The 21,366-nt window shown below is 43.5% G+C and overlaps 1 protein-coding gene and 1 long non-coding RNA gene across 3 annotated transcripts in view; one reads left to right on the top strand and one right to left on the bottom strand.

Moving 5' to 3' along the window:
- DMD (dystrophin) overlaps positions 1–10,865 on the bottom strand; it is a 2,761,517-nt gene extending 2,750,652 nt beyond the window's left edge. The window contains exon 1 of the mRNA XM_075590265.1: positions 10,606–10,865. Within this exon, the coding sequence (XP_075446380.1) occupies positions 10,606–10,687 (82 nt within the window). The 5' untranslated portion in view covers positions 10,688–10,865. The remainder of the gene's footprint in view (positions 1–10,605) is intronic.
- LOC142489464 (uncharacterized) overlaps positions 1–21,366 on the top strand; it is a 64,218-nt gene that overhangs the window by 3,153 nt on the left and 39,699 nt on the right. For both annotated transcript variants that reach the window (XR_012799867.1, XR_012799866.1), the window contains exon 2: positions 10,648–10,731. This is a non-coding gene — a long non-coding RNA (uncharacterized LOC142489464). The remainder of the gene's footprint in view (positions 1–10,647; positions 10,732–21,366) is intronic.

Here is a 21,366-nt window from a genome sequence, read left to right as displayed (position 1 = left end):
AAAATAGGTGAGGGCTATAGAGGCAAAAGGTGCAAAGAGGAGAACGTTTTGGCTTGCATATAAGAGGTGAAAAGGGGTATAATGAGATGAACTAGTTGAGCTATTAAGAAGGCGTAGAGGAGTGTAGAGCCTTAAAGGAAAAGTGGAGAATATGCTAATTTAAATCATTTGAATACACTTTGCATGTCCAAATTAGCCTATTTGCCAGGTGTCAGGTGTGTCCCTCTTTGTGCACAGGTACAGTATCTCTCCACTTGTTGTATAAAAGTTGTGTGTTGGGGATGTATACAAGTCACTTGGAACTCTGGTGAAATAGACTCAATTTCCTTCTCAAAACCCATATTTCAGGGGTTGGGAGTAACGCACCCTTGTGGTTAAAGATACTTAATATGAGTCATGTTATTTCAAGTTAATGCAAGCCAGTGCTAATATAACATGATGTTAAGCGTATGTTAATGAGTTAATGATGTTAAGCGTATGTTAATGAGATTTACAATGACTGTTGTTTTAGCATATAATTAGCTTTGTGGATATGGGAAAATAGCGACCGTTAAATTTTGATATACCGTATATTCCGGCGTATAAGACGACTGGGCGTATAAGACGACCCCCAACTTTTCCAGTTAAAATATAGAGTTTGGGATACACACACACACCACTATACATATATATATACACACACACACATCACTATATACACACACACACACACATCACTATACACACACACATCATTATACACACACACACATCACTATACACACACCACTATACAGGCATACCCCGCTATAAGTACACTCACTTTAAGTACACTCGCGAGTAAGTACATATCGCCCAATAGGCAAACGGCAGCTCACGCATGCGCCTGTCAATACCGGCTCCCTACCTGTACCGAAGCTGTGCGCAAGTGGAGAGACTATAGAGCCTGTTACACATGCGTTATTTACATCAGTTATGCACGTATATGTCGATTGCAGTACAGTACATGCATCGATAAGTGGGAAAAGGTAGTGCTTCACATTAACTACATTTTCGCTTTACATACATGCTCCGGTCCCATTGCGTACGTTAATGCGGGGTATGCCTGTACATATATATATACACACACACACACACATCACTATATACACACACACATCACTATACACACACACACAACTATACACCCACACATCACTATACACACACACACACACACACACACATCACTATACACACACACACACACACACACACACACACACACACACACACACACACACACACACACACACACACACACACACACACACACACACACACACACACACACACACCACTATACATATATATATATATACACACACACACACACACACCACTATACATATATATATATATATATATACACACACACACACACACACACACACACACCACTATATACACACACATCACTATATATATATATATATATATATATATATATATATATATATATATATATATATACACACACACCACTATATACACACACACATCACTATATATATATATATATATATATATATATATATATATATATATATATATATATATACACACATACACCACTATATACACACACATCACTATATATACATACACACACACACACACACACACACACACACACACCCCACTATATACACACACACACACACACACACACACACACACACACACACACACCCCACTATATACACACACACACACATCACTATATATATATATATATATATATATATATATATATATATATATATATATATATATATACACACACACACCACTATATACACACACACACCACTATATATATATATATATATATATATATATATATATAAACACACCCCACTATATACACACACATTACTATATATATATACACACACACACCATTATATACACACACATCACTATATATATATATATATATATATATATATATATATACACACACACACACCACTATATACACACACATCACTATATATATATATATATATATATATATATATATATATATATATACACATTACTATATACAGACACATCACTATATACAGACACATCACTATATACAGACACATCACTATATACATACACATCACTATATATAGACACACACACACACACACGTGAAAGTACTACTGTACTGCATGCTCGGCTCCCCACGCTGCGGAACACTGGAGGAGTAAAGACAGGAAAAGGAGGGCTTGTGTCTGTGTGCAGAGGGACGCCCCGCCCCCTCTGCAAGCACAGGGAAACAGCAGCACGGAGCTTCTGCCTGCCACTGCTCTGCTCTGCTCTGCCCCCAGGTTTCGCCACACAGGCTGCGCCCCCCAGTCGGCGTATAAGACTATACCCGGCGTATAAGACGACCCCCGACTTTTAAGAAGATTTTCCTGGTGTAGCCAGGTCACCTGTTTTCCCCTTCGCCCTCCTAGGGCGCCTCCGTGGCCAGGAGAGATGCCGGGTGCTGCCGGAGGCCAGCGGCAGACCCGACGGCCATCCCAAGGGTGGGGGCCGTTGCAGGGAGCGGTGCGCTGTCTCCACGAGCGGGCCGGTTGCCGGGGACGCGATCGGGCCGTTGCTAAGGCCGCGATCGCGTCTCTAAGGTCCCGGCGGCCGGCGAAGAGAGCGCCGCCATTACTCCACCACTCGCGCATGCGCAGGAGTCGCACGAGAGTAGGGACAGTGAGAGGGATGTTGCGGCGGCCATTAGGGGTTAGTGTAGGCAGAGGGGAGGAGCGCACGCGGCCCCAATGTTATTGTAAGGGCCTCGGGACTACAATTCCCATGAGGCATAGCGAGGCAGGCACCAGGTGCCTGATAGGAGCCAATAGGGCTGCAGGACTGCCCTGGAGGGAGATAGATACATTTGGCGGGCTGGAGCTGCGAGTCAGTCAGGAAGAAGCAGGGCAAGGAGACAGACAGAGGAAGGAGGTAGGGTGCAGGAGCCGGAGACTCCCTGCACTAAGGCCCTAGTTAGCCCTGAGTCCCCAGTAGTGTGAGTGTTGCCAGGGACAGCCCTCAGGATAGGGAACCTGTCACTTACTTTAGTTGGCACTGGGGAACAGCAGGGAAGATAAGGACAACTGGGGGGGGTTCATAGCGGTAACCAATCCGGGGAGCCATTGCCCAGGCCGGCGTTGCGCGTAGTACGAGGCAACTGGGGGGGGGTTCATAGCGGTAACCAGTCCGGGGATCCATGGCCCAGGGCCCGTATTATGAGTAGGGTGGGTACAAGACCTACCTATATAGGATAGGCAACCCCGAAGGCCCTAGGAGATTGACCCTTAAGCCACTTAAGGATGCTGTGTTATAGGGACGCCTATAGTGTAGTATGTGTCATGTTGCTATTGTGTTAGTGAGGGACTCAGCGGATGCTGCGGTTCCAGTGAAGGAGTTCGGACCCACGTTGGGGTCACAGAGAATATCGCCAGGATAGGATCAGACGGATTCATCACGCGTCTGACCCTTTGTGAAGCGTTGCTGATCCGAGCACTGGAGTGCTCGGCAGGTATCTACAGTTCTAAGTGCACCACCGGGCCCTTAGCTTAATAGTGACTGCGCAGTCACCCATTGATTCTCTGCAAGAGTGCGGGACATTGGGTGGGGTTCTTTGGACACTGGGTGGGATCACCTAGTGTTGGGGAATCGTCCTGCGAGACGTCATGGTTAGTGTCTCCTCCTGAGAGGGACACAGGTTATGTTATGAATGTGATGTGTCGTATTACATGTTAGTAAAGTCCTTAGTTATTATACCCCATTGTGTATGTGATCATTGTGTTTGTCCTGCGAGGATTCACTTCCCCCTCTGGTGGGAGCCATCGCAGGTGGAGGCGCTGCACCTATTGAGTAAGTGGTTACCCCTAGTATAATCGCCCCAGGTTCCCCGTGGCGGAAGCTCAGCCCTCCTGCGAGCCAACAGGTAATGCACCACACCGGTAACACTGCATGTTCTACTCACCCACACTATATATGCGATTGGGTGGGGTGGAATACCCGTTACATTTTGGAGGCGCTGCTGAGATAGACCTGGGGTGCCCTGTTCCATTTTTTTCTAAATTGTCCCATTCATATTTTTCATCATGGCGGTGCCGTCACCGCAAGACGTCGATGACTGGGCCTTAGCGCGGCAATTATCCCCAAGGCGCGTGTTTGTAGTGGCCGGAGTATCCCATGATACGGAATTGTCCACTATGCGCGCCCAAGTAAGAACTTGCCCGGAATTGGCCACTGCCCGGGTGACAGACTTAAGGCTGGATACTGACGGCCGGGGGATTACCTATCTCCTGTTCACCACGCATGACATATGCCTAGAGACTGTTCCCCATGTATTAACACTCCCCGAGTCTTCCGTAGGGGACTGTCTCATGATCTATGCAAAAAGCTGCAATGTAGTTGACAGGACTGTAGTTAAAATGGAGGCTCCTGCAGCAGGGAATGCTAACAGTGAGTCCCACCTAAAATGGCGGCTCCCGCCAACTCAAGATGACACACGTGCTTCTGACTGCCAGGCTGCTCAGAAAAAGGTTACAGAAAACCATCCGGGACTGGCGGGAAAACCAGAGCCCCGCCCCCGTAATGTGAGCCACTCAGTGATAGAGCACACCCCTCCTTTAAATTCCACCAGGGGGAGTGAGCACAGTGAACAGCCATTAGACCCTTCTATTCACCAGGAGGAAGAGGAGGAGGAAGGCATTGTCGTAGACATGGAATATTTTCTTTCTGAGCAGGAAACCGAGATAGACTGTCAGGACATACACCCCAATATGTATGTGGCCTGGCGTGCGCCAGGAGTAGATTCTCTTCTCTTCATATGCTCCTGCCTGCAAGAAGCCCACGCTCAGGGAGCCAACGTGGCTCAAGGACCCCTCGACTTCAGGACCATCGAGGTGGAAGGAGAAATGGGCATACAGTGTTTTAGCCCCACGTGCGGCTGTTCTAGAGAGACATTGACATGGTGGTCCTACTGTGAATGTTGCGGTGTGCGGTTACTGAAGTCTATTGTGCCCCAGCATGCAGAAGTTTCCAGTGAAGAGGTTGAAGTACCATCGGTGGCGATGCGCCTACCGGCGAACCACCCCAGCGATGTTACAGAGGTACCATCGGTCCCAGGCTTGGGATCAGTACCTGTTGACAACGGCAAGGGTGAGTTGACTGCCCCAGGGGTGTTAGGTGTGAGCCTCCAGGTGACCGCGGAGCACGATAGCTTCTTAAGTCTGGACACATGGGCGAATGGCTCCACTCGACATCGCGTCCTGGCGGAGGTGTCCCCCCTAGAGGATAGCTGTCCTGCAGTGCGAGTGGACCAGTACCCACTGCCTATCGTTCCAGAAGAAGAGAAACCCATCGCAAGCCAGCAGAGTGGTAAGGAACCCCCTTGCTCCCCACAGGCTCCGATGGAGGTGGCCGTGCAACAGGCCAGAGTTACGGTTCCTGATCTGGGTGAGAGCCCGTGCGCTCCAACCCAAATGGTCCCAGGACTGGGATCCAACGCTCCTGAGTTTGAGGACAGCAAGTGGACTGCCCCAGAAGTACAGGGGGCAGGTCCCGAGACAACCGAGGTGGGAACTGACAGCGTCCCCGAGGATCTGTTGGCCACCGAGAATCACCGCAGGGGTAATGTGTCTACTCTTTACCCCCTGCCAGGTGAAGCAGAGACGTTGAGTAAAGAAACAGTGTCCAATTCTCGCTTCTCAGTGGAAGCTGAGCACGTATGTAGGGACAAGGACTATGTGGCAAAGGAGCTGGTAGAAGTTGCCTCCTTTGCGCCCAAGAAGAAGCGGCCCATTCATCACGTAGTGGACCGAGGGAAAGGTCCTGGCCGCCTGGCCTGCTGCTTCCAGGCCATGGATGATCAAGTAAGGGTTGGTGTGAAGGACACTGTGCTATTCCTTCCACCAGGGGGAGGAAGTAGCACTGAAGCAGTGACTGTTACGCCAGAGTGTGCTTTCCGAGAGATTCACCCCAGGGAGGCTCACGGACGCAAAAGTGAGGTACCCCCATCTGATCAGTTAGGGGCACCCCACAAATGGTCTCAGCAAGCAGCTGATACTCAGCTGGCCTCTGGTAATAGTGGGTGTGATATGCCATGTAATTTTTCATTGTGTGAAAATGTGCCATGTTTTGAGGATGTTGCCGTCGATCTGTTAAGTGTGCGGGGTATGCCATGCCATTTTTCAGTGTGTAAAATTGTACCATGTTATGTCGTTCCCCAAGCGAGGGCGTTGGGTGTTTCACCAGGGGGAGAGTGTAGCCATGTCACCTGTTTTCCCCTTCGCCCTCCTAGGGCGCCTCCGTGGCCAGGAGAGATGCCGGGTGCTGCCGGAGGCCAGCGGCAGACCCGACGGCCATCCCAAGGCTGGGGGCCATTGCAGGGAGCGGTGCGCTGTCTCCACGAGCGGGCCGGTTGCCGGGGACGAGATCGGGCCGTTGCTAAGGCCGCGATCGCGTCTCTAAGGTCCCGGCGGCCGGCGAAAAGAGCGCCGCCATTACTCCACCACTCGCGCATGCGCAGGAGTCGCGCGAGAGTAGGGACAATGAGAGGGATGTTGCGGCGGCCATTAAGGGTTAGTGTAGGCAGAGGGGAGGAGCGCACGTGGCCCCAATGTTATTGTAAGGGCCTCGGGACTACAATTCCCATGAGGCATAGCGAGGCAGGCACCAGGTGCCTGATAGGAGCCAATAGGGCTGCAGGACTGCCCTGGAGGGAGATAGATACATTTGGCGGGCTGGAGCTGCGAGTCAGTCAGGAAGAAGCAGGGCAAGGAGACAGACAGAGGAAGGAGGTAGGGTGCAGGAGCCGGAGACTCCCTGCACTAAGGCCCTAGTTAGCCCTGAGTCCCCAGTAGTGTGAGTGTTGCCAGGGACAGCCCTCAGGATAGGGAACCTGTCACTTACTTTAGTTGGCACTGGGGAACAGCAGGGAAGATAAGGACAACTGGGGGGGGTTCATAGCGGTAACCAATCCGGGGAGCCATTGCCCAGGCCGGCGTTGCGCGTAGTACGAGGCAACTGGGGGGGGTTCATAGCGGTAACCAGTCCGGGGATCCATGGCCCAGGGCCCGTATTATGAGTAGGGTGGGTACAAGACCTACCTATATAGGATAGGCAACCCCGAAGGCCCTAGGAGATTGACCCTTAAGCCACTTAAGGATGCTGTGTTATAGGGACGCCTATAGTGTAGTATGTGTCATGTTGCTATTGTGTTAGTGAGGGACTCAGCGGATGCTGCGGTTCCAGTGAAGGAGTTCGGACCCACGTTGGGGTCACAGAGAATATCGCCAGGATAGGATCAGACGGATTCATCACGCGTCTGACCCTTTGTGAAGCGTTGCTGATCCGAGCACTGGAGTGCTCGGCAGGTATCTACAGTTCTAAGTGCACCACCGGGCCCTTAGCTTAATAGTGACTGCGCAGTCACCCATTGATTCTCTGCAAGAGTGCGGGACATTGGGTGGGGTTCTTTGGACACTGGGTGGGATCACCTAGTGTTGGGGAATCGTCCTGCGAGACGTCATGGTTAGTGTCTCCTCCTGAGAGGGACACAGGTTATGTTATGAATGTGATGTGTCGTATTACATGTTAGTAAAGTCCTTAGTTATTATACCCCATTGTGTATGTGATCATTGTGTTTGTCCTGCGAGGATTCACTTCCCCCTCTGGTGGGAGCCATCGCAGGTGGAGGCGCTGCACCTATTGAGTAAGTGGTTACCCCTAGTATAATCGCCCCAGGTTCCCCGTGGCGGAAGCTCAGCCCTCCTGCGAGCCAACAGGTAATGCACCACACCGGTAACACTGCATGTTCTACTCACCCACACTATATATGCGATTGGGTGGGGTGGAATACCCGTTACACTGGTTTATAAAGTCGTCTTATACACCGGAATATACGGTACTCCATTATTAGTGTGGATCTGGGCCTTTGATGTAATACTACTATGCAAGGTCAAAATAGCCGGGGTTGTGTAGTATAAACATAACCAATATTTATAAACAAATGCCAGAAGTATATATTTACATGTATTAGGTTCCATTCTGTTTATTGTTTGAAGAGTGACATTATCAATTAATAAATAATAATGTAAACAATTTTTTAAAGAATTTGTTAACATTCTATCCATGACACATAACATCTTTAGTTATAGAATACTTAGTGGATTATTCATTACACTGCTATAGTGCCGATCAGGGCACTGCCACACAGAAATGTCCATTGTCTTCAACCCCTATTGAATGTGCTCTGATGTGGGGTAATGCACAATTAATAGTGCATGGTTACATTCAAGTGAGAACTAAATTCCTCGTTAAATATGCATTAACAGGCTTTTCACCATAATTAGCTGGGGTCAAAAGCCTCTTTTAAATATGCAGTGAAAATGTATTCTCTATATAAGAGAATATGTGTGCCTCATTCACTTGAATGGAGCTTGTATCTACTCCAACATACTGTAGTTAAGACTGCTTCACATTATATTACTGTAAATTGGGACCTTATTGGAGAAAAACAGAGCAGACTGTTTATATATGGACTGCATTTTATACTTGTACTCTGTCTATATTGAACCAATGTACTGTATAACAGAGGACCTGGAATGTCCTTTCAATTGCCGACACCACCAGTTCTTCTGAACTTAGCAAGTTGACTCCACTAAGTACTGTTCTCAATTTCACATTCCATTTTTAGAACTTATTCAGACCCATCTTTCCGCCGGCTATTTTTATCGGCGGAGAATGCAGTGAGCACTGTCTGATTATCATTTTTTTTGCAATATGTTTGGAAAATACCATTGAATTCCAAAGTCGAAAAACGTACAAAACTAAATGATTTAAATGATATAAATGTAAAATAAATTATTTTTAAACAGGAATTTGAAAGCCTATATAAGATTATAGGCAGCTTTTTAAATATGTCAAGTCATTTAGATTCAAGTGAAAGGTGTCAAAATTGAAAGAACAATCCTACTAGACCCGAGAGAACTAATGGATTTAATGGATGGATGCATTTTATTGGCAATTTAAAAATATCAGTCAATTAAAAGTATTTATATTTCTTGTAACATTTAAAGCTTCAATGATAATCAAATGCTTTAATCTTAAAATATATTTGATCCTAATCTCAACCCAATATACAGTGTACAGTAATATTATGTTAACCTTTAGGCTGCGCTTATAGTGCCTTGCGACGGCGATGTGACGTTGCTCAAAAACAAATATATTGACGCCAGCGCTTATAGTAAGCGCGACGGCAATGGAGAGGCAAAACATTTGGCAGCTGGGTCTATTTGATTTTTTAGAGACAGTCGCCACATGTGACCAATCAGAGACCGTGGCCCGCCCCTTTTGGTGACGTCATTGGTGACCGTCGCTAAAAACCAAATTACAACTATCACGGGTGGTGACAGCGACGGGTGACGTCATCTGTCGCGTCGCCGTCGCCAGCACTATAAGCACGGCCTAAGGATGACCACATCTTTCTAAGGAAACTATTATATTTATACAGGCTTACTGTGTTTAAACAGTGGTAAAAGTGGTTTAAAAAAGTAATGTGGTTGTTTTTTCCCTATTACCAGCAGGCAAATGTCAATGTACGAAAAGGTGTGGGTAAATAAATATCAAAGCACATTTATGTTTTGAATGTAATTGTAAAGTTTGTTTTTAATGTATTTAGTATAATCCTTTTACTTTTAATGGCACCTGTTTCTAGCAACTTTATCGTACAATTCCATTAACAGAAATGGAGTAAAGTCACCACAATAAAAGAACTGTATTTCAAAAGGATAATGTCTCACAACCGTTTTTGTTGAGGTATGCTTTATCTTGTCAGTAATATAATACTTTGAGTATGTCTGATCAGGAAAATGTAGTTAACTGAAAAAATGGCATAGTACATGTTTTAACCTTATATAGCATGCTAACTGAACTTGTAAATAAACTAAACGTTGAATGGTCTATAAATTACTATGCTGATCTACTTTCAAAAGTAAGCTGAGTGAGGCTATGGCATCTGAAATAGTATCTTACCGGGAAGCAGTACAGTTCATTCCAGTTACAGCTTTAACGCCCTGCCCCATTACACAAATGGCATGAAAACAAGCAAATCTGTCACTACACAAAAGCATGGGGTGTCACTTTTATAACTTCACATGCCAGGCACAATAAATACAGAAACAAGCCATCCTGCTGCTATTTACTTTGCTCATTTCAACTCAATTAAAAGTGCAACTATGGTAATTTCTAATCTGCAACTCAAATTAATTTGTCCTGATCTGTGACATTTCTATTTAGTATTAATCAACATGAATAATTACAGCATCATTGCACGCTCTGATTTAATGGTAATCTATGTCTTACGTAAAGTGTTAAAAAGTTTCCAATAACTGGTGTTGCCTGCCTGTTGATTTAGAAATAAGGTACTGTATCTCAGATATGCAAAACAAGATTCAACTTAGTTATTTAAAAAAGGCTACAACAAAATTGGCAAACATTTGCTCTGATTGCATTATAACACTATTCTATTTGAGCATCTCAGCTACCATGTTTTTAATTAATAAAAAAAAAGATGAACTTTACCAGATCTGTTTTTGATTATGTCATTGAACTCGTCCACTGCAGGGTCTTCGCTGGGATCCTCATGATGACCACTTTCAGCCATAGCTCACTCTGATGGTCTGTGAAGCTGCAAATCAAGAACCCAAGGTTTGCTGCACTTTGGTTCTTCTTCCAATTAAGCAAATTGTTTTCAGGAAAACTCTAGAGATCAGCGTCTGTGCTATGCTCAGTAAGCGAGACAGTCTTAGGAAACTGCATGCAGAGGCTGCATTGGGATGGGAGAATAATCTGTCAACCCCACAGATCAGAGAAAACAGGTGCCGATCTCTGTTAGTCCTTAAAATAGACGTACAAACTACAAGAACGTGAATGTGAAGTAGGGGCATACTAAACCTGACACTCTATAAATCAGCATCAACTTCTAGATTCCAGCGACTATTTCCGCACTCTGCTCAATCAATGCAAAGACCAATAAAATACCAAATTGCCAAAATAAACTCAGAGGACATACATAATTTAGTTATACCTCACTTAGTTGCTTACAGTAGAAATATGATGGGACTGTGGTCAATATATATTGTATCATACAGTAAGGTTTAGAAAAGATGGCAAAAATGAGTCATTGTTTTTATACTGTAGCAACTATTTATTTTTCTTCCTTTGTTGAACTTATGCCAGAAAAAAGAAAATATGTAGTTTGTTTTTTTCTCTAGCTGGTCCACATTCTTCAGATTTTACTTTCAAACTGTCAATTTAACACATACATAACACATTTATTTGTCGTTATAGGTCCATCATTCATCTAGATAACATTCAAGTGTATTACAAAAGGTTGTAATGAACACCCATAAATAACTAAAATAAAACAAAAGAAAAATAGTTGTGGCCAAGAAAATAACAGTGAAAGCCAGTGTGCAATGATCAAAAGGAAACTCCACTGGTTCCAATACTACAGTAGCATAGAAAAGCAAACATTTGTTATTATACACACCCCATAATTGCATATATTTAATAAGATCAACTGATCATTACATTAGCACAAAACAATAAATTGAAACATAATTCAGATTGTCTCAAATGAGCACAAACAGTTAATGCTTCTGTCTACACCCCATGCCCTTGATCAGAACAGTTGGATGCATCCAATTGTTGTTGTTGTATGATAATATTCAAGAAAAAATCATTTGGATTTACTAAATTTTTGTGATGCATTGTAGATACGGTATATATGTTTTAACATAACACAAAGTAAACAACAGAACCCAGAGGCCATTAGGAGATGGTTGGCATGAACTGAGACACGAGTAGCCCGGGATAAAGATCTAGTAGTGAGGAAGTGAGGGAAAACTGGTGAAAACCACATTTATTTATTGGATTTTTAAACATGATATACCCTTATTCAACATGGAACAAGAAATAAATTAAAATGTGTTCTTTGGTAATGATTATTTAAGACTAATTCTGATTACCAGGACTTAATAGGCAATTATTTAACATTACTGAGAATTATTAGTTTTAAAATGAACTTGACTTTGCGGTGTCAGTTTTCCTTTACCCTTTTAAATAATTGTCTAATCAATTTAAGTATTTCCTGCCTTGAATTGTGACACCTTTATACACCTGAACATTAGTACTGTACTTTCCCAAACTATGAAATAACCCCAATCTAAGTTTGTGGTCATTATTAATTTGTGATTAATCGGTGCTTCCATAAGTGCCATCTAGCCCAGCAGGTAAAATCTCAGAGTTTGGGAGGACACCACCACATTCTCTCATATTCATGACAAAATGTAGACATTCACATACAGATGTAGTCATTATTATTGCAACCTGTAGTGTGAAATTGCATGGCAGCCCTGCCCCTTCTCACTCACGCTTGTGTGTTGTGTACAGATCTAGCAGTGGTTAATTTACCATAAAGCGCATTATGGTGGGATACTCTGTAATATTCTGTGTTATCACTGCTATTGATTCTATGGAAATTCTGAGATATTCCATATTACAATGCGGTATTCTGCATTAGGAGTGGGTACAAAACCCTTAGTAAATCTCTATGTTCCACTGCAGCGAACCACAGATTGCAATAACGTTGGCTACATCTGTATAGCAAAAAAAAAAAACTAAAATATAAGGATTTTCTCAAATGTGACAAGAGAAAATTTCTTACTTGTGGAGTATCCTCAATCCAATTTTCATAAAAAGGGTGAGTTTTCTTGCCAACTTTTTTACCCATCTTATATCATTCCTTTTAAAATAAAGTATGTTAGCTCTGGGAGGTTTTTACCCAGGCTCACTACAGAATGTCATAATTTTCAACATATTCTCATCTTTTATTTAAGTTTAGCCAAATTTCACTATGATTTGTTATTAAACCAATCATTTCTCTATATTGTTTATACATTGCATTACTTCCAGTTAAAAATATTGAGATAGTTACAATTTTATCTTCTGATGGCAAGTCTGAATTTTTTTTTCACAATAAAGGAGAGAATATTAGATTTGCTTATCCCCTGCCTTAAGGATCTATTCTCAGTTCCCTTCACTTTTCAATTTATATTGTTCCATTGATAGAATAATTTTTACTTTTCGATTGAATCATCTTTGTTTTGTAGATGATATTCCGTTATTTTTTGTCTTTCTGCTGGATTTTTTAAAATAAAAATATAGGTGTCCTTAATTTTCTTTGCTGTTTGACGCATTACACTGCCTTTAAACAAATATAGACTGAACTTTAATTGCTTCCGCCTTCTTCTTTTCCAATACATGTGGGTATAATTTTTTTCCCAACTGTGGAAGGAACCCAGTCTTCGTCCTCTTGTTCAGGCACTGAATCTCACACATTCATTTAAATCATTTTTAATCATTGCTAAACTTGTAGATTTGAGCTTTTAAACCTGTAGAGTTTTAAACCTGTAGAGATTCCAATTTATTTTATTTCAAACATGCAGAATATTTGAAGTTTTTATAAGTAGAACCACCTGCTGTAATTTACTTCTGATACTGATACGTTCTTCATACTGTGTCTCCACCAATATGTTTCAGACCATTTAGAATATTCGTATCCGGATAATCTGCCAAAAATCTAGGTTTGATACTTTAACACAATTTAGGCAACAGTATTAGTTACAGTAGAGGCAACGTTTATTCTAACATTTGCCGTAAACTAGCCGGGTTACATTCTGGGTATGTGCTGGGTATGTGCTGGGTATGTTCTGGGCTAGTTTGAGGCACGTTTAAGGCATTTCTGCATTGACTAACGACCCATAGGATTAACACAGCAGGGATCCCTGGCATTCCAATTCAGTTTGAATGGGACTGCCAGGGACCCCCGCTGTTAATCTGATAGGCCATTAATCAATGCAGAAATGCTGGGGCTAGTTTAAGGAAAGTTTAAGGCATGTATTCAGAATGTACCTGGGTGTTTCCTGGGTTTTTTGGGAAATTGCCACTGGTTTTTGTTCGAATAAGAGTTGCCTCTACTGTATTACCTATGATATTACAGATCAAGTTCATAATTGATGTGGCATTGTTGGCATTTCTCTGATAGACTATTCTCCTCTTTAAGATTTGTTTACTCTGTATAGATCGTCACATTATTTTATGTTGTTAATGTTTCTACTTAAAGTGAATCAAAATGACATTAAAGCAGCGATATGGTATGTTTATTGGATTAAAATGTTGGTGATTGCTCAAAAATTGCATTTTTTGTCTGATAGCAACAGAATCTTGCGAAAATGGCAGTGTATAATGGGCCACATGACGTGCACCTTGACTTTTAATATTTTGCAAAATGTTTGCGATGTTTGACGATTTCCACATTTTTTATCACAAAATAAAGTACAGTACATTTTGCCTAGTTTACAAGATTTTGTGAAAATGTTGCACATCTATAGCTTTTACAATACTTACTTGACTTATTTCATAGTAAGTAAATAAAGATTAAGATTTCTTAGAATACTAACGATATTGGTATAGTAATTGTAGGTCGATTGAACATGTTTAAAGGGTGATTTTGCTTTTATATGTGTGGTCCCCTTTCCCTATGCCTAAGGGAAACTATGCGCGCTGCTATATTTGGGCCGCACGGATAAAATCATCATCATCATCATCTCTCCTCCAGCACCCTCATCATCATCATCCTCATATATATCTCCCCCAGAACCCCTCACTATCAACCTTTGCGATACTCCCCATCTATCCCTCATACCCCCATCTCTCCCCCTCACCCACACACATAATACTCCCCCTCCACATCAAACACACAATACCCCCCTGCACACCACACACATCCCACCCCCCCTGCACCTCACATCCTTCTTCCCCCCTGCATCACATCATCCTCCCCCCTGCAACTCACAACACTCTCCCCCCCTGCACCTCACATCACTCTCCCCCCCTGCACCTCACATCACTCTCCCCCCCTGCACCTCCCATCACTCTCCCCCCCTGCACCTCCAATCACCCTCCCCTGCACCTCCAATCTCCCCCCCGGCACATCCAATCACCCTCCCCTGCACCTCCAATCACCCTCCCCTGCACCTCCAATCGCCCTCCCCTGCACCTCCAATCCCCCCCCTGTACCTCCAATCACCCCCCTCCCCTGCACCTCCAATCACCCTCCGCTGCACCTCCAATCACCCTCCGCTGCACCTCCAATAACCCTCCCCTGCACCTCCAATGACCCTCCCCTGCACCTCCAATGACCCCCCCTGCACCTCCTATGACCCCCCCCTTCACCTCCAATGACCCCCCCCTACACCTCAAATCACCCCCCTTGCACCTCAAATCACCCCCCATACACCTCAAATCAAAAGAATGTATAATTCCTAGGGGACACATATACACACATCTACATACACACACACACAGTCTAACACATCGCCGTTTTCTTCCTGGCTTTTTCCTGGAATGCGACGCACTTCACCTGGAGCATGCCGCATTCATTTTGCATTCCCAGCCGCGGTTCATGCGCGGGTCATGTGCGGTTGACGCGCGGTTGATGCGTTTATTGAGAATGGTTCGGATTTAATAGGTTGCAATTCTTCGCGTGTCCGCCAGATGGTAGATATTCATGAAATGTAATGCGCATGCGCTTCAGTAATGTGTCGACTTGCAGGTGTTTCGTTTAAAAAAGATACCACAATGTGCTATTGTAACTTGGCCTTGAGACTGAAGGAAGAGGTTGCAAAAGTGTATCAATTTAGGCTTTTCATATTAAAGAAAGACAAAGACCAGTTTCGGTTACAGTATTCTCCAGAGACCCGCTCGCCATGAGTGTTCAAGTGCAGCCCGTTTTCCAAAAACCCGACAGTAGTTACGCGTATTTGATATGGGCCGCGATTAATGCAACAGATGATAAATTTGAACAACTGTTGCCATCTTATCAGTATTTTATCGAAAACTATGACTTTTACAAATTTTTGCCAGCTCCTCATACGTGGAAGCGTGCAATAAGGAAAAGGTTATGTAGCGATCCCTCTTTTTATCGTATTGAGCCACAATTTGTTGGAGGGTATTGGTGTGTATCACCGGCTTTTTCCTGTATCTATGAATATGCAAACGGCAAAATGCGAAGGGTCGTGTTAAAACCAACAAGAAACGACAGTCGCTGCCAAGCAATGCACCAGCACCGGCTTCCAAAAGCTACAGCACAGATTGAATATCGTAATACAGTAAGATGGGTTTTGCAGTCTCTTGTGGAGAAAAAAAAAAAAAAAAAATTACAATAAATTTTTTTTTTTTTTTTTTTGGTCATTCACTCAGGCAAGCAAGAAGTGGTGGGCGAAGTTACAGGCGCATGCGCAGTAAATTCCGGCTGTCAAGCAGGAATGTGATTGAAACCAGACACACGTTCAAAGGAATGGTGTGGGAGAGATGTACTGCATTGCACAGAAGATACGAAGTTGAAATACCCTGCAGTGCAGTTAATTATCCTGAGCGAGGGGAGAGCGCTATATATGCCGAAATGTGACACTGTTACAGTACTTTACACGCCTATGCGTTTCAACAATTTTCAAATGTGACATACCGTACAGCAGCACAGTACTGCAAATGCATGTATACTTTAAATATGCAAATTTACAATTACTGCGCGCGCACACACAGACTGTGTACTGGCGTAGGTTGAGCCGCGAAGGTATTAGACTTCCAAGACAACAGCTCGCAAACGCCCCCCTGAGTTTTTACACGGCATTGCAGTATTGCAGACAGCGAGAATAACATGCTAATATCACGAGCGCGAAAATAATGCAGTTCACTCCGGGCGAAAACGATAAAAAAACACACCTAACCGGGATAATCTTAGAACCGCGGATCTAGCCGTCTTAGACTCAGATCGGCCACCACTGTACCTGGCTGCAGTAGAGACTTGGACTTGACTTGCGAGTTGGGGGCACTTGAGAGCGCTCGTGCACGCACATACCGCTCCACCACAGTCATCCAATCCTCTGCCACAGAGGAGCTGGCTGTTTTACTTCCGCCCCGTCCCACGTTGCGAGAGGGGGGGGAGCGGGCCCTGCGCATGCGCGCCGAGAGGGGAATCGCCGCCATTTTTTAAACTTTTTTTTTTATTAATTAACTGGCGCCCGACCGGAGTCATCGCGGGCCACACAGAGAGGCACACGGGCCGTATGTTGTGCAGGCCTACTATATATAATACTACACACATATGACACGATAACTATACCCAAAGATAACCCCAATGATCCAACACTTGGCGGTTCCCCTAAAGAACTGAGGGTGTCGCGGCACCAATACCCCTGGTGTCCTGTCCCAGCAAGTCCCCATCCAAGTTTGAGGTAGTGCTACACCCTGTGGATGTAGGTGAACATTGGATACCTGCCTGGGTTCTCCAGTACCCAGGTGCTGCTTGTCTCAATGGGTTGGTGCATGTCCCACGTAGCGGGGCCTCCAACACAAATCCCCTCTCTCCTAAGGGTCCTGATCTGCCTCGTTGGGTGAGCTCCTGCTGGAGTGTCTCATCTGAATGTCTCCGGGTCCTGTGGCCTGGTCCCAGGGCGCCGCGTGGCCATCTTGTCACCAGTACAGTACTCTTCACTAATGGGATGAGTCCCTATCTGAGGCCTTCCCTACAACACTTGGCTTAGGTTGACTCAGGGCCTAGGTTGGGCCTAAGGGAGCAAGGTCTAGGCCTAGTCTAGGAGGCACTGCTCCCTGGACACTACCTACTGTCTTGCCGCCCTCCGCCCGACTGACTCGCAGGCTATTCGTGCGCGAAAGATATCCTCTTCCACCTGCCTGCGCAAATCCCATTGGCTGGCACTGCCCCACATGGGCAGCCCTCCCTCTAGGGATTCTGAAACGTGTAGTCCCGTGTCTGCGAAGCCGTCCTACACACTGAGCAGGCGCACCTCGCCACACTGCGCATGCGCTATACTCAAAATGGCCACCGCCACCTCCTGCGGAGCTCCGGTCATCTAACCGCCAGCTCCCCCACACCAGAGGCAGGGTAGGGGGCGCTGCTTCATCTGGCATATACTTATTGTAGTTCTTCTTTTCTATTTCTGCCTTTTTAAAATAAATTTGATTGATTTTAAAAACAATATATTAACTTTAAAAAAGACACTATCAATAGCATTGTACAATAAACAAGCAACTTTTTTCTGTGTATATCTCTATGATATATTTTCAACTGAAGAATACCAATTCTGCCTTTTATTGATGTTCATTTTGGATTGTAGTTTAGTCAGTTGTAAGAACGGTTCTGATAAAAGGTGTCACACGCATGTGCAAAATCAATAGATAAAAAATTAAGAAGCACGAACAATTGCAGAAACAAAGTTTGACAAGTTTTAACCCAACCTGACCCCACAAAACCAAGAATTATGCCTCACAAATATATTTAATTATCTTTAAAATATACTACTGTATATTATAATTGTATTTAACCTTTTTTCTGTCCTTTACATACCCAGTACCAATCATAATGCTCAGAATATTCAACTAGTGAGAATGCTCCAATAAATATACTTATCAGAATGGTCGAAATGTTTGCACTTAGGTGCTGCCAGACTTCCGTCAAGTTACATTTTCATACTTGCAGATGTATTTATTATGCAATCTAAAAATACTATCCAATTTGCTAATTAAATGACAGTATTTATTTTCATTTTTACCGTTTTCATCCTAAGAAAGCTGCAACACAAGAAGGCTCTACTTGCTATTCTGTTGCAAAATAGAAAGCACATCTTGCAATTTTAATACAATAGAATTTTTTAAAAGAAGTTTTCTTAAACGGAAGAATTCATTTCTGAAGAGGAAGTGCATCTGTCAATAATTTTAGCCTGGTTTCGCTTAAGTAAATCCCAACCTGTAAAAAAACACACGTTTTCTCTGGGATCATGCTTGGTACTATATCTCATCCTTATTAATATAACCTGGTGCCAGTCTGTTAGGATATTTAAAGACATGGTTAATCATCTGTAGTGTGATAGAGATTAGTTGTTAATAAATATTGGCAATATATCATTTTTGTTATTTGTATTTTGTATTTACGCTGCAGAAGCCTTGATATTATACTATACTCGCTGAAAGTACCTGGTATTACTCGGGAAATCTAAGAAACCAAACTCATCCCTCCACTCCTCCTCTAACCCTCCTCCCCCCTCATCTCTCTCCCTCTCATCACTTTAATTTTATACCTTGAACAAGCACACAGATACAATTATTATCACAACAAAGTTGTATTTATTTATAAAATGTTTTACCAGGAAGTAATACATTGAGAGTTACCTCTCGTTTTCAAGTATGTCCTGGGCATAGAGTTAAGACAAATAATACATGGTTACAAATACAGTTACATACATGAACAGGGTATACATTATATACAAGACATTGCAAGCACAGTTAAAGAAAATATATATCATAGGCTTCTGAAACAGTTACAGATCAGATTAAAATGTGTCTAAGGGGATTATAGCAAAATAAATGGGGCTCTTTAAAGAAAATGTCCCATACTGGTATCACGTAAGGATGTGCCAATGCTTGATTATGCTCTTTTTGATATAACCTGTCTCAGTTGAAAAAGTCATGGCAATATAAAATGAAGTTTGTTTGAACGAGTAGTAGGCTTTGGATAGAGTAATTGCCATCTCTCTGAGGACGTTTTGCATGGTTTAACTGAGCTCACATCTATCATACCCCATTTGAATAAATCTCTGACCCATACATGACAAGGCTTCCAGTACATCTTTGATATTTCTTGTGGTTGCAAGTGCCCTAATAAGCTGTGAATAAGGCAGACCTCTTTTGAGTAGAATAGAGTGGTGGAAAGATGCAAGTAAGACAGTGTTCTGTTCAGTTTCTTTATGAAAGATGTGAGTATTCAACTTATAGGTATCTTTGTAACAATCATGTAAGAAAAATCTGTGTCTCCAAATGAGACTTATACTGGACCCAGTTGCACTGAGTCTGTGTATAAACTGCATTAATGATGCCTCTGAATCTTCTCACAATAGAAAAATATTGTCTATATAGCAATGATAGAATATATTCTGCTAAGAAAAATTAGATATAAGAAAGGGGGTTATAGTAGCGACTACCGTATATAGATGTAGCAGTAGATATTCAGTCCCACACACAGTGAAGTCCTGCTGCCAGAGTTCTTAGAGGTGATTCATAGTCCTCTAATCAATGTCAGTCAGGGGAAAAAAAGGGTCCTCCGGCACATGGTTCCACTCGTGGTTCCAGGACACATGAAACAAGAAGTTAAAACAATAAACCACAATGAGGGGTGGTCAGAGTAAATTCAAAATATAACTTGTGTTGATTATTATAGGAAAAAGTACACTCACATCAAAGAGTGGCTCCTCAAAAGGATGGGAAAAAGTTCCTGATGGTGTCTAAAAATATAAGAAAAAAGATATAGTGTAAAACCATTTATTTAAAACAATAAGTAAAAAGAGATTGCAAATTCACAAACAGCCAGCGATATGTAGCATTGAAATGGAATGCATCCCAGACTCCACAAGCCTATCTCCTGAATCACCAGGTATCGGTGTGGGGTCTGCTTCGGCATAAGAGATGACATCAGCAAGCCGCATCGGCAGGGGACTCTTCCGGGCTCGTGCACAGTCCGGTTCCTCACTTCACTGACTCCTTGCTGCAGCTCCGCTCCCACGCATGCGCACCAGTAGCAGTGCTGTCTTAGAGACAAGTGGAGCTAATCCTTTTCAGCTACGGTGGCCTGTAGTGTCAAAAATTAGTCAGAAGCGTTTCGCCTTTGGCTTCCTCAGTGACATTTTTTTTTCCTAAGAAAAATTAGGATGTGTTTTCTTGTACACATCCATAGAGTTTAGGGTACAATGAGCCATATTTGAGCTTATCGCCTTTCCTCTTAGTTGCAGAAAGACATTCTTCTGAAATGTAAAATCATTTTTATTAAGCATTAGATAGATGAGCAAAAGTAAGAACTCACAAGGATCCCCTATTGTTATGGTCATTTATGTCACAGTGCACTGTCCAGAAGACAGACTAGCTAGGCAGAGTTGGAGAGTAGAGACAGACCGAGGTGAGGGCAGCAGAAGGCAGGATAATCATGGTCACTGTTCAGGGGTTAGGCCTGGAGAATACAGAATAGTAAGGTTCACAGATCCGAGGTCAGGGCTGGAGAACGCAGAATCGTCAAGGTAAGGTAGTCGGCAACAGGCAACGAACAAGGCAGGTAGGACATATCTTCCAGCAGGGAACAAGAGAGACAGAACCTGCCACAGGCAAGGAAGAGAGGGGGGGAAAGCTTTATAAAAGGGAACAGGCAGGTGCACG

Source organism: Ascaphus truei, chromosome 3, assembly GCF_040206685.1.
Source record: "Ascaphus truei isolate aAscTru1 chromosome 3, aAscTru1.hap1, whole genome shotgun sequence".
In the NCBI taxonomy this organism is placed as follows: Eukaryota; Metazoa; Chordata; class Amphibia; order Anura; family Ascaphidae; genus Ascaphus; species Ascaphus truei.
The sequence above is the reverse complement of the archived record's forward strand: the minus strand, read 5'-3'. Positions and strand labels throughout refer to the sequence as shown.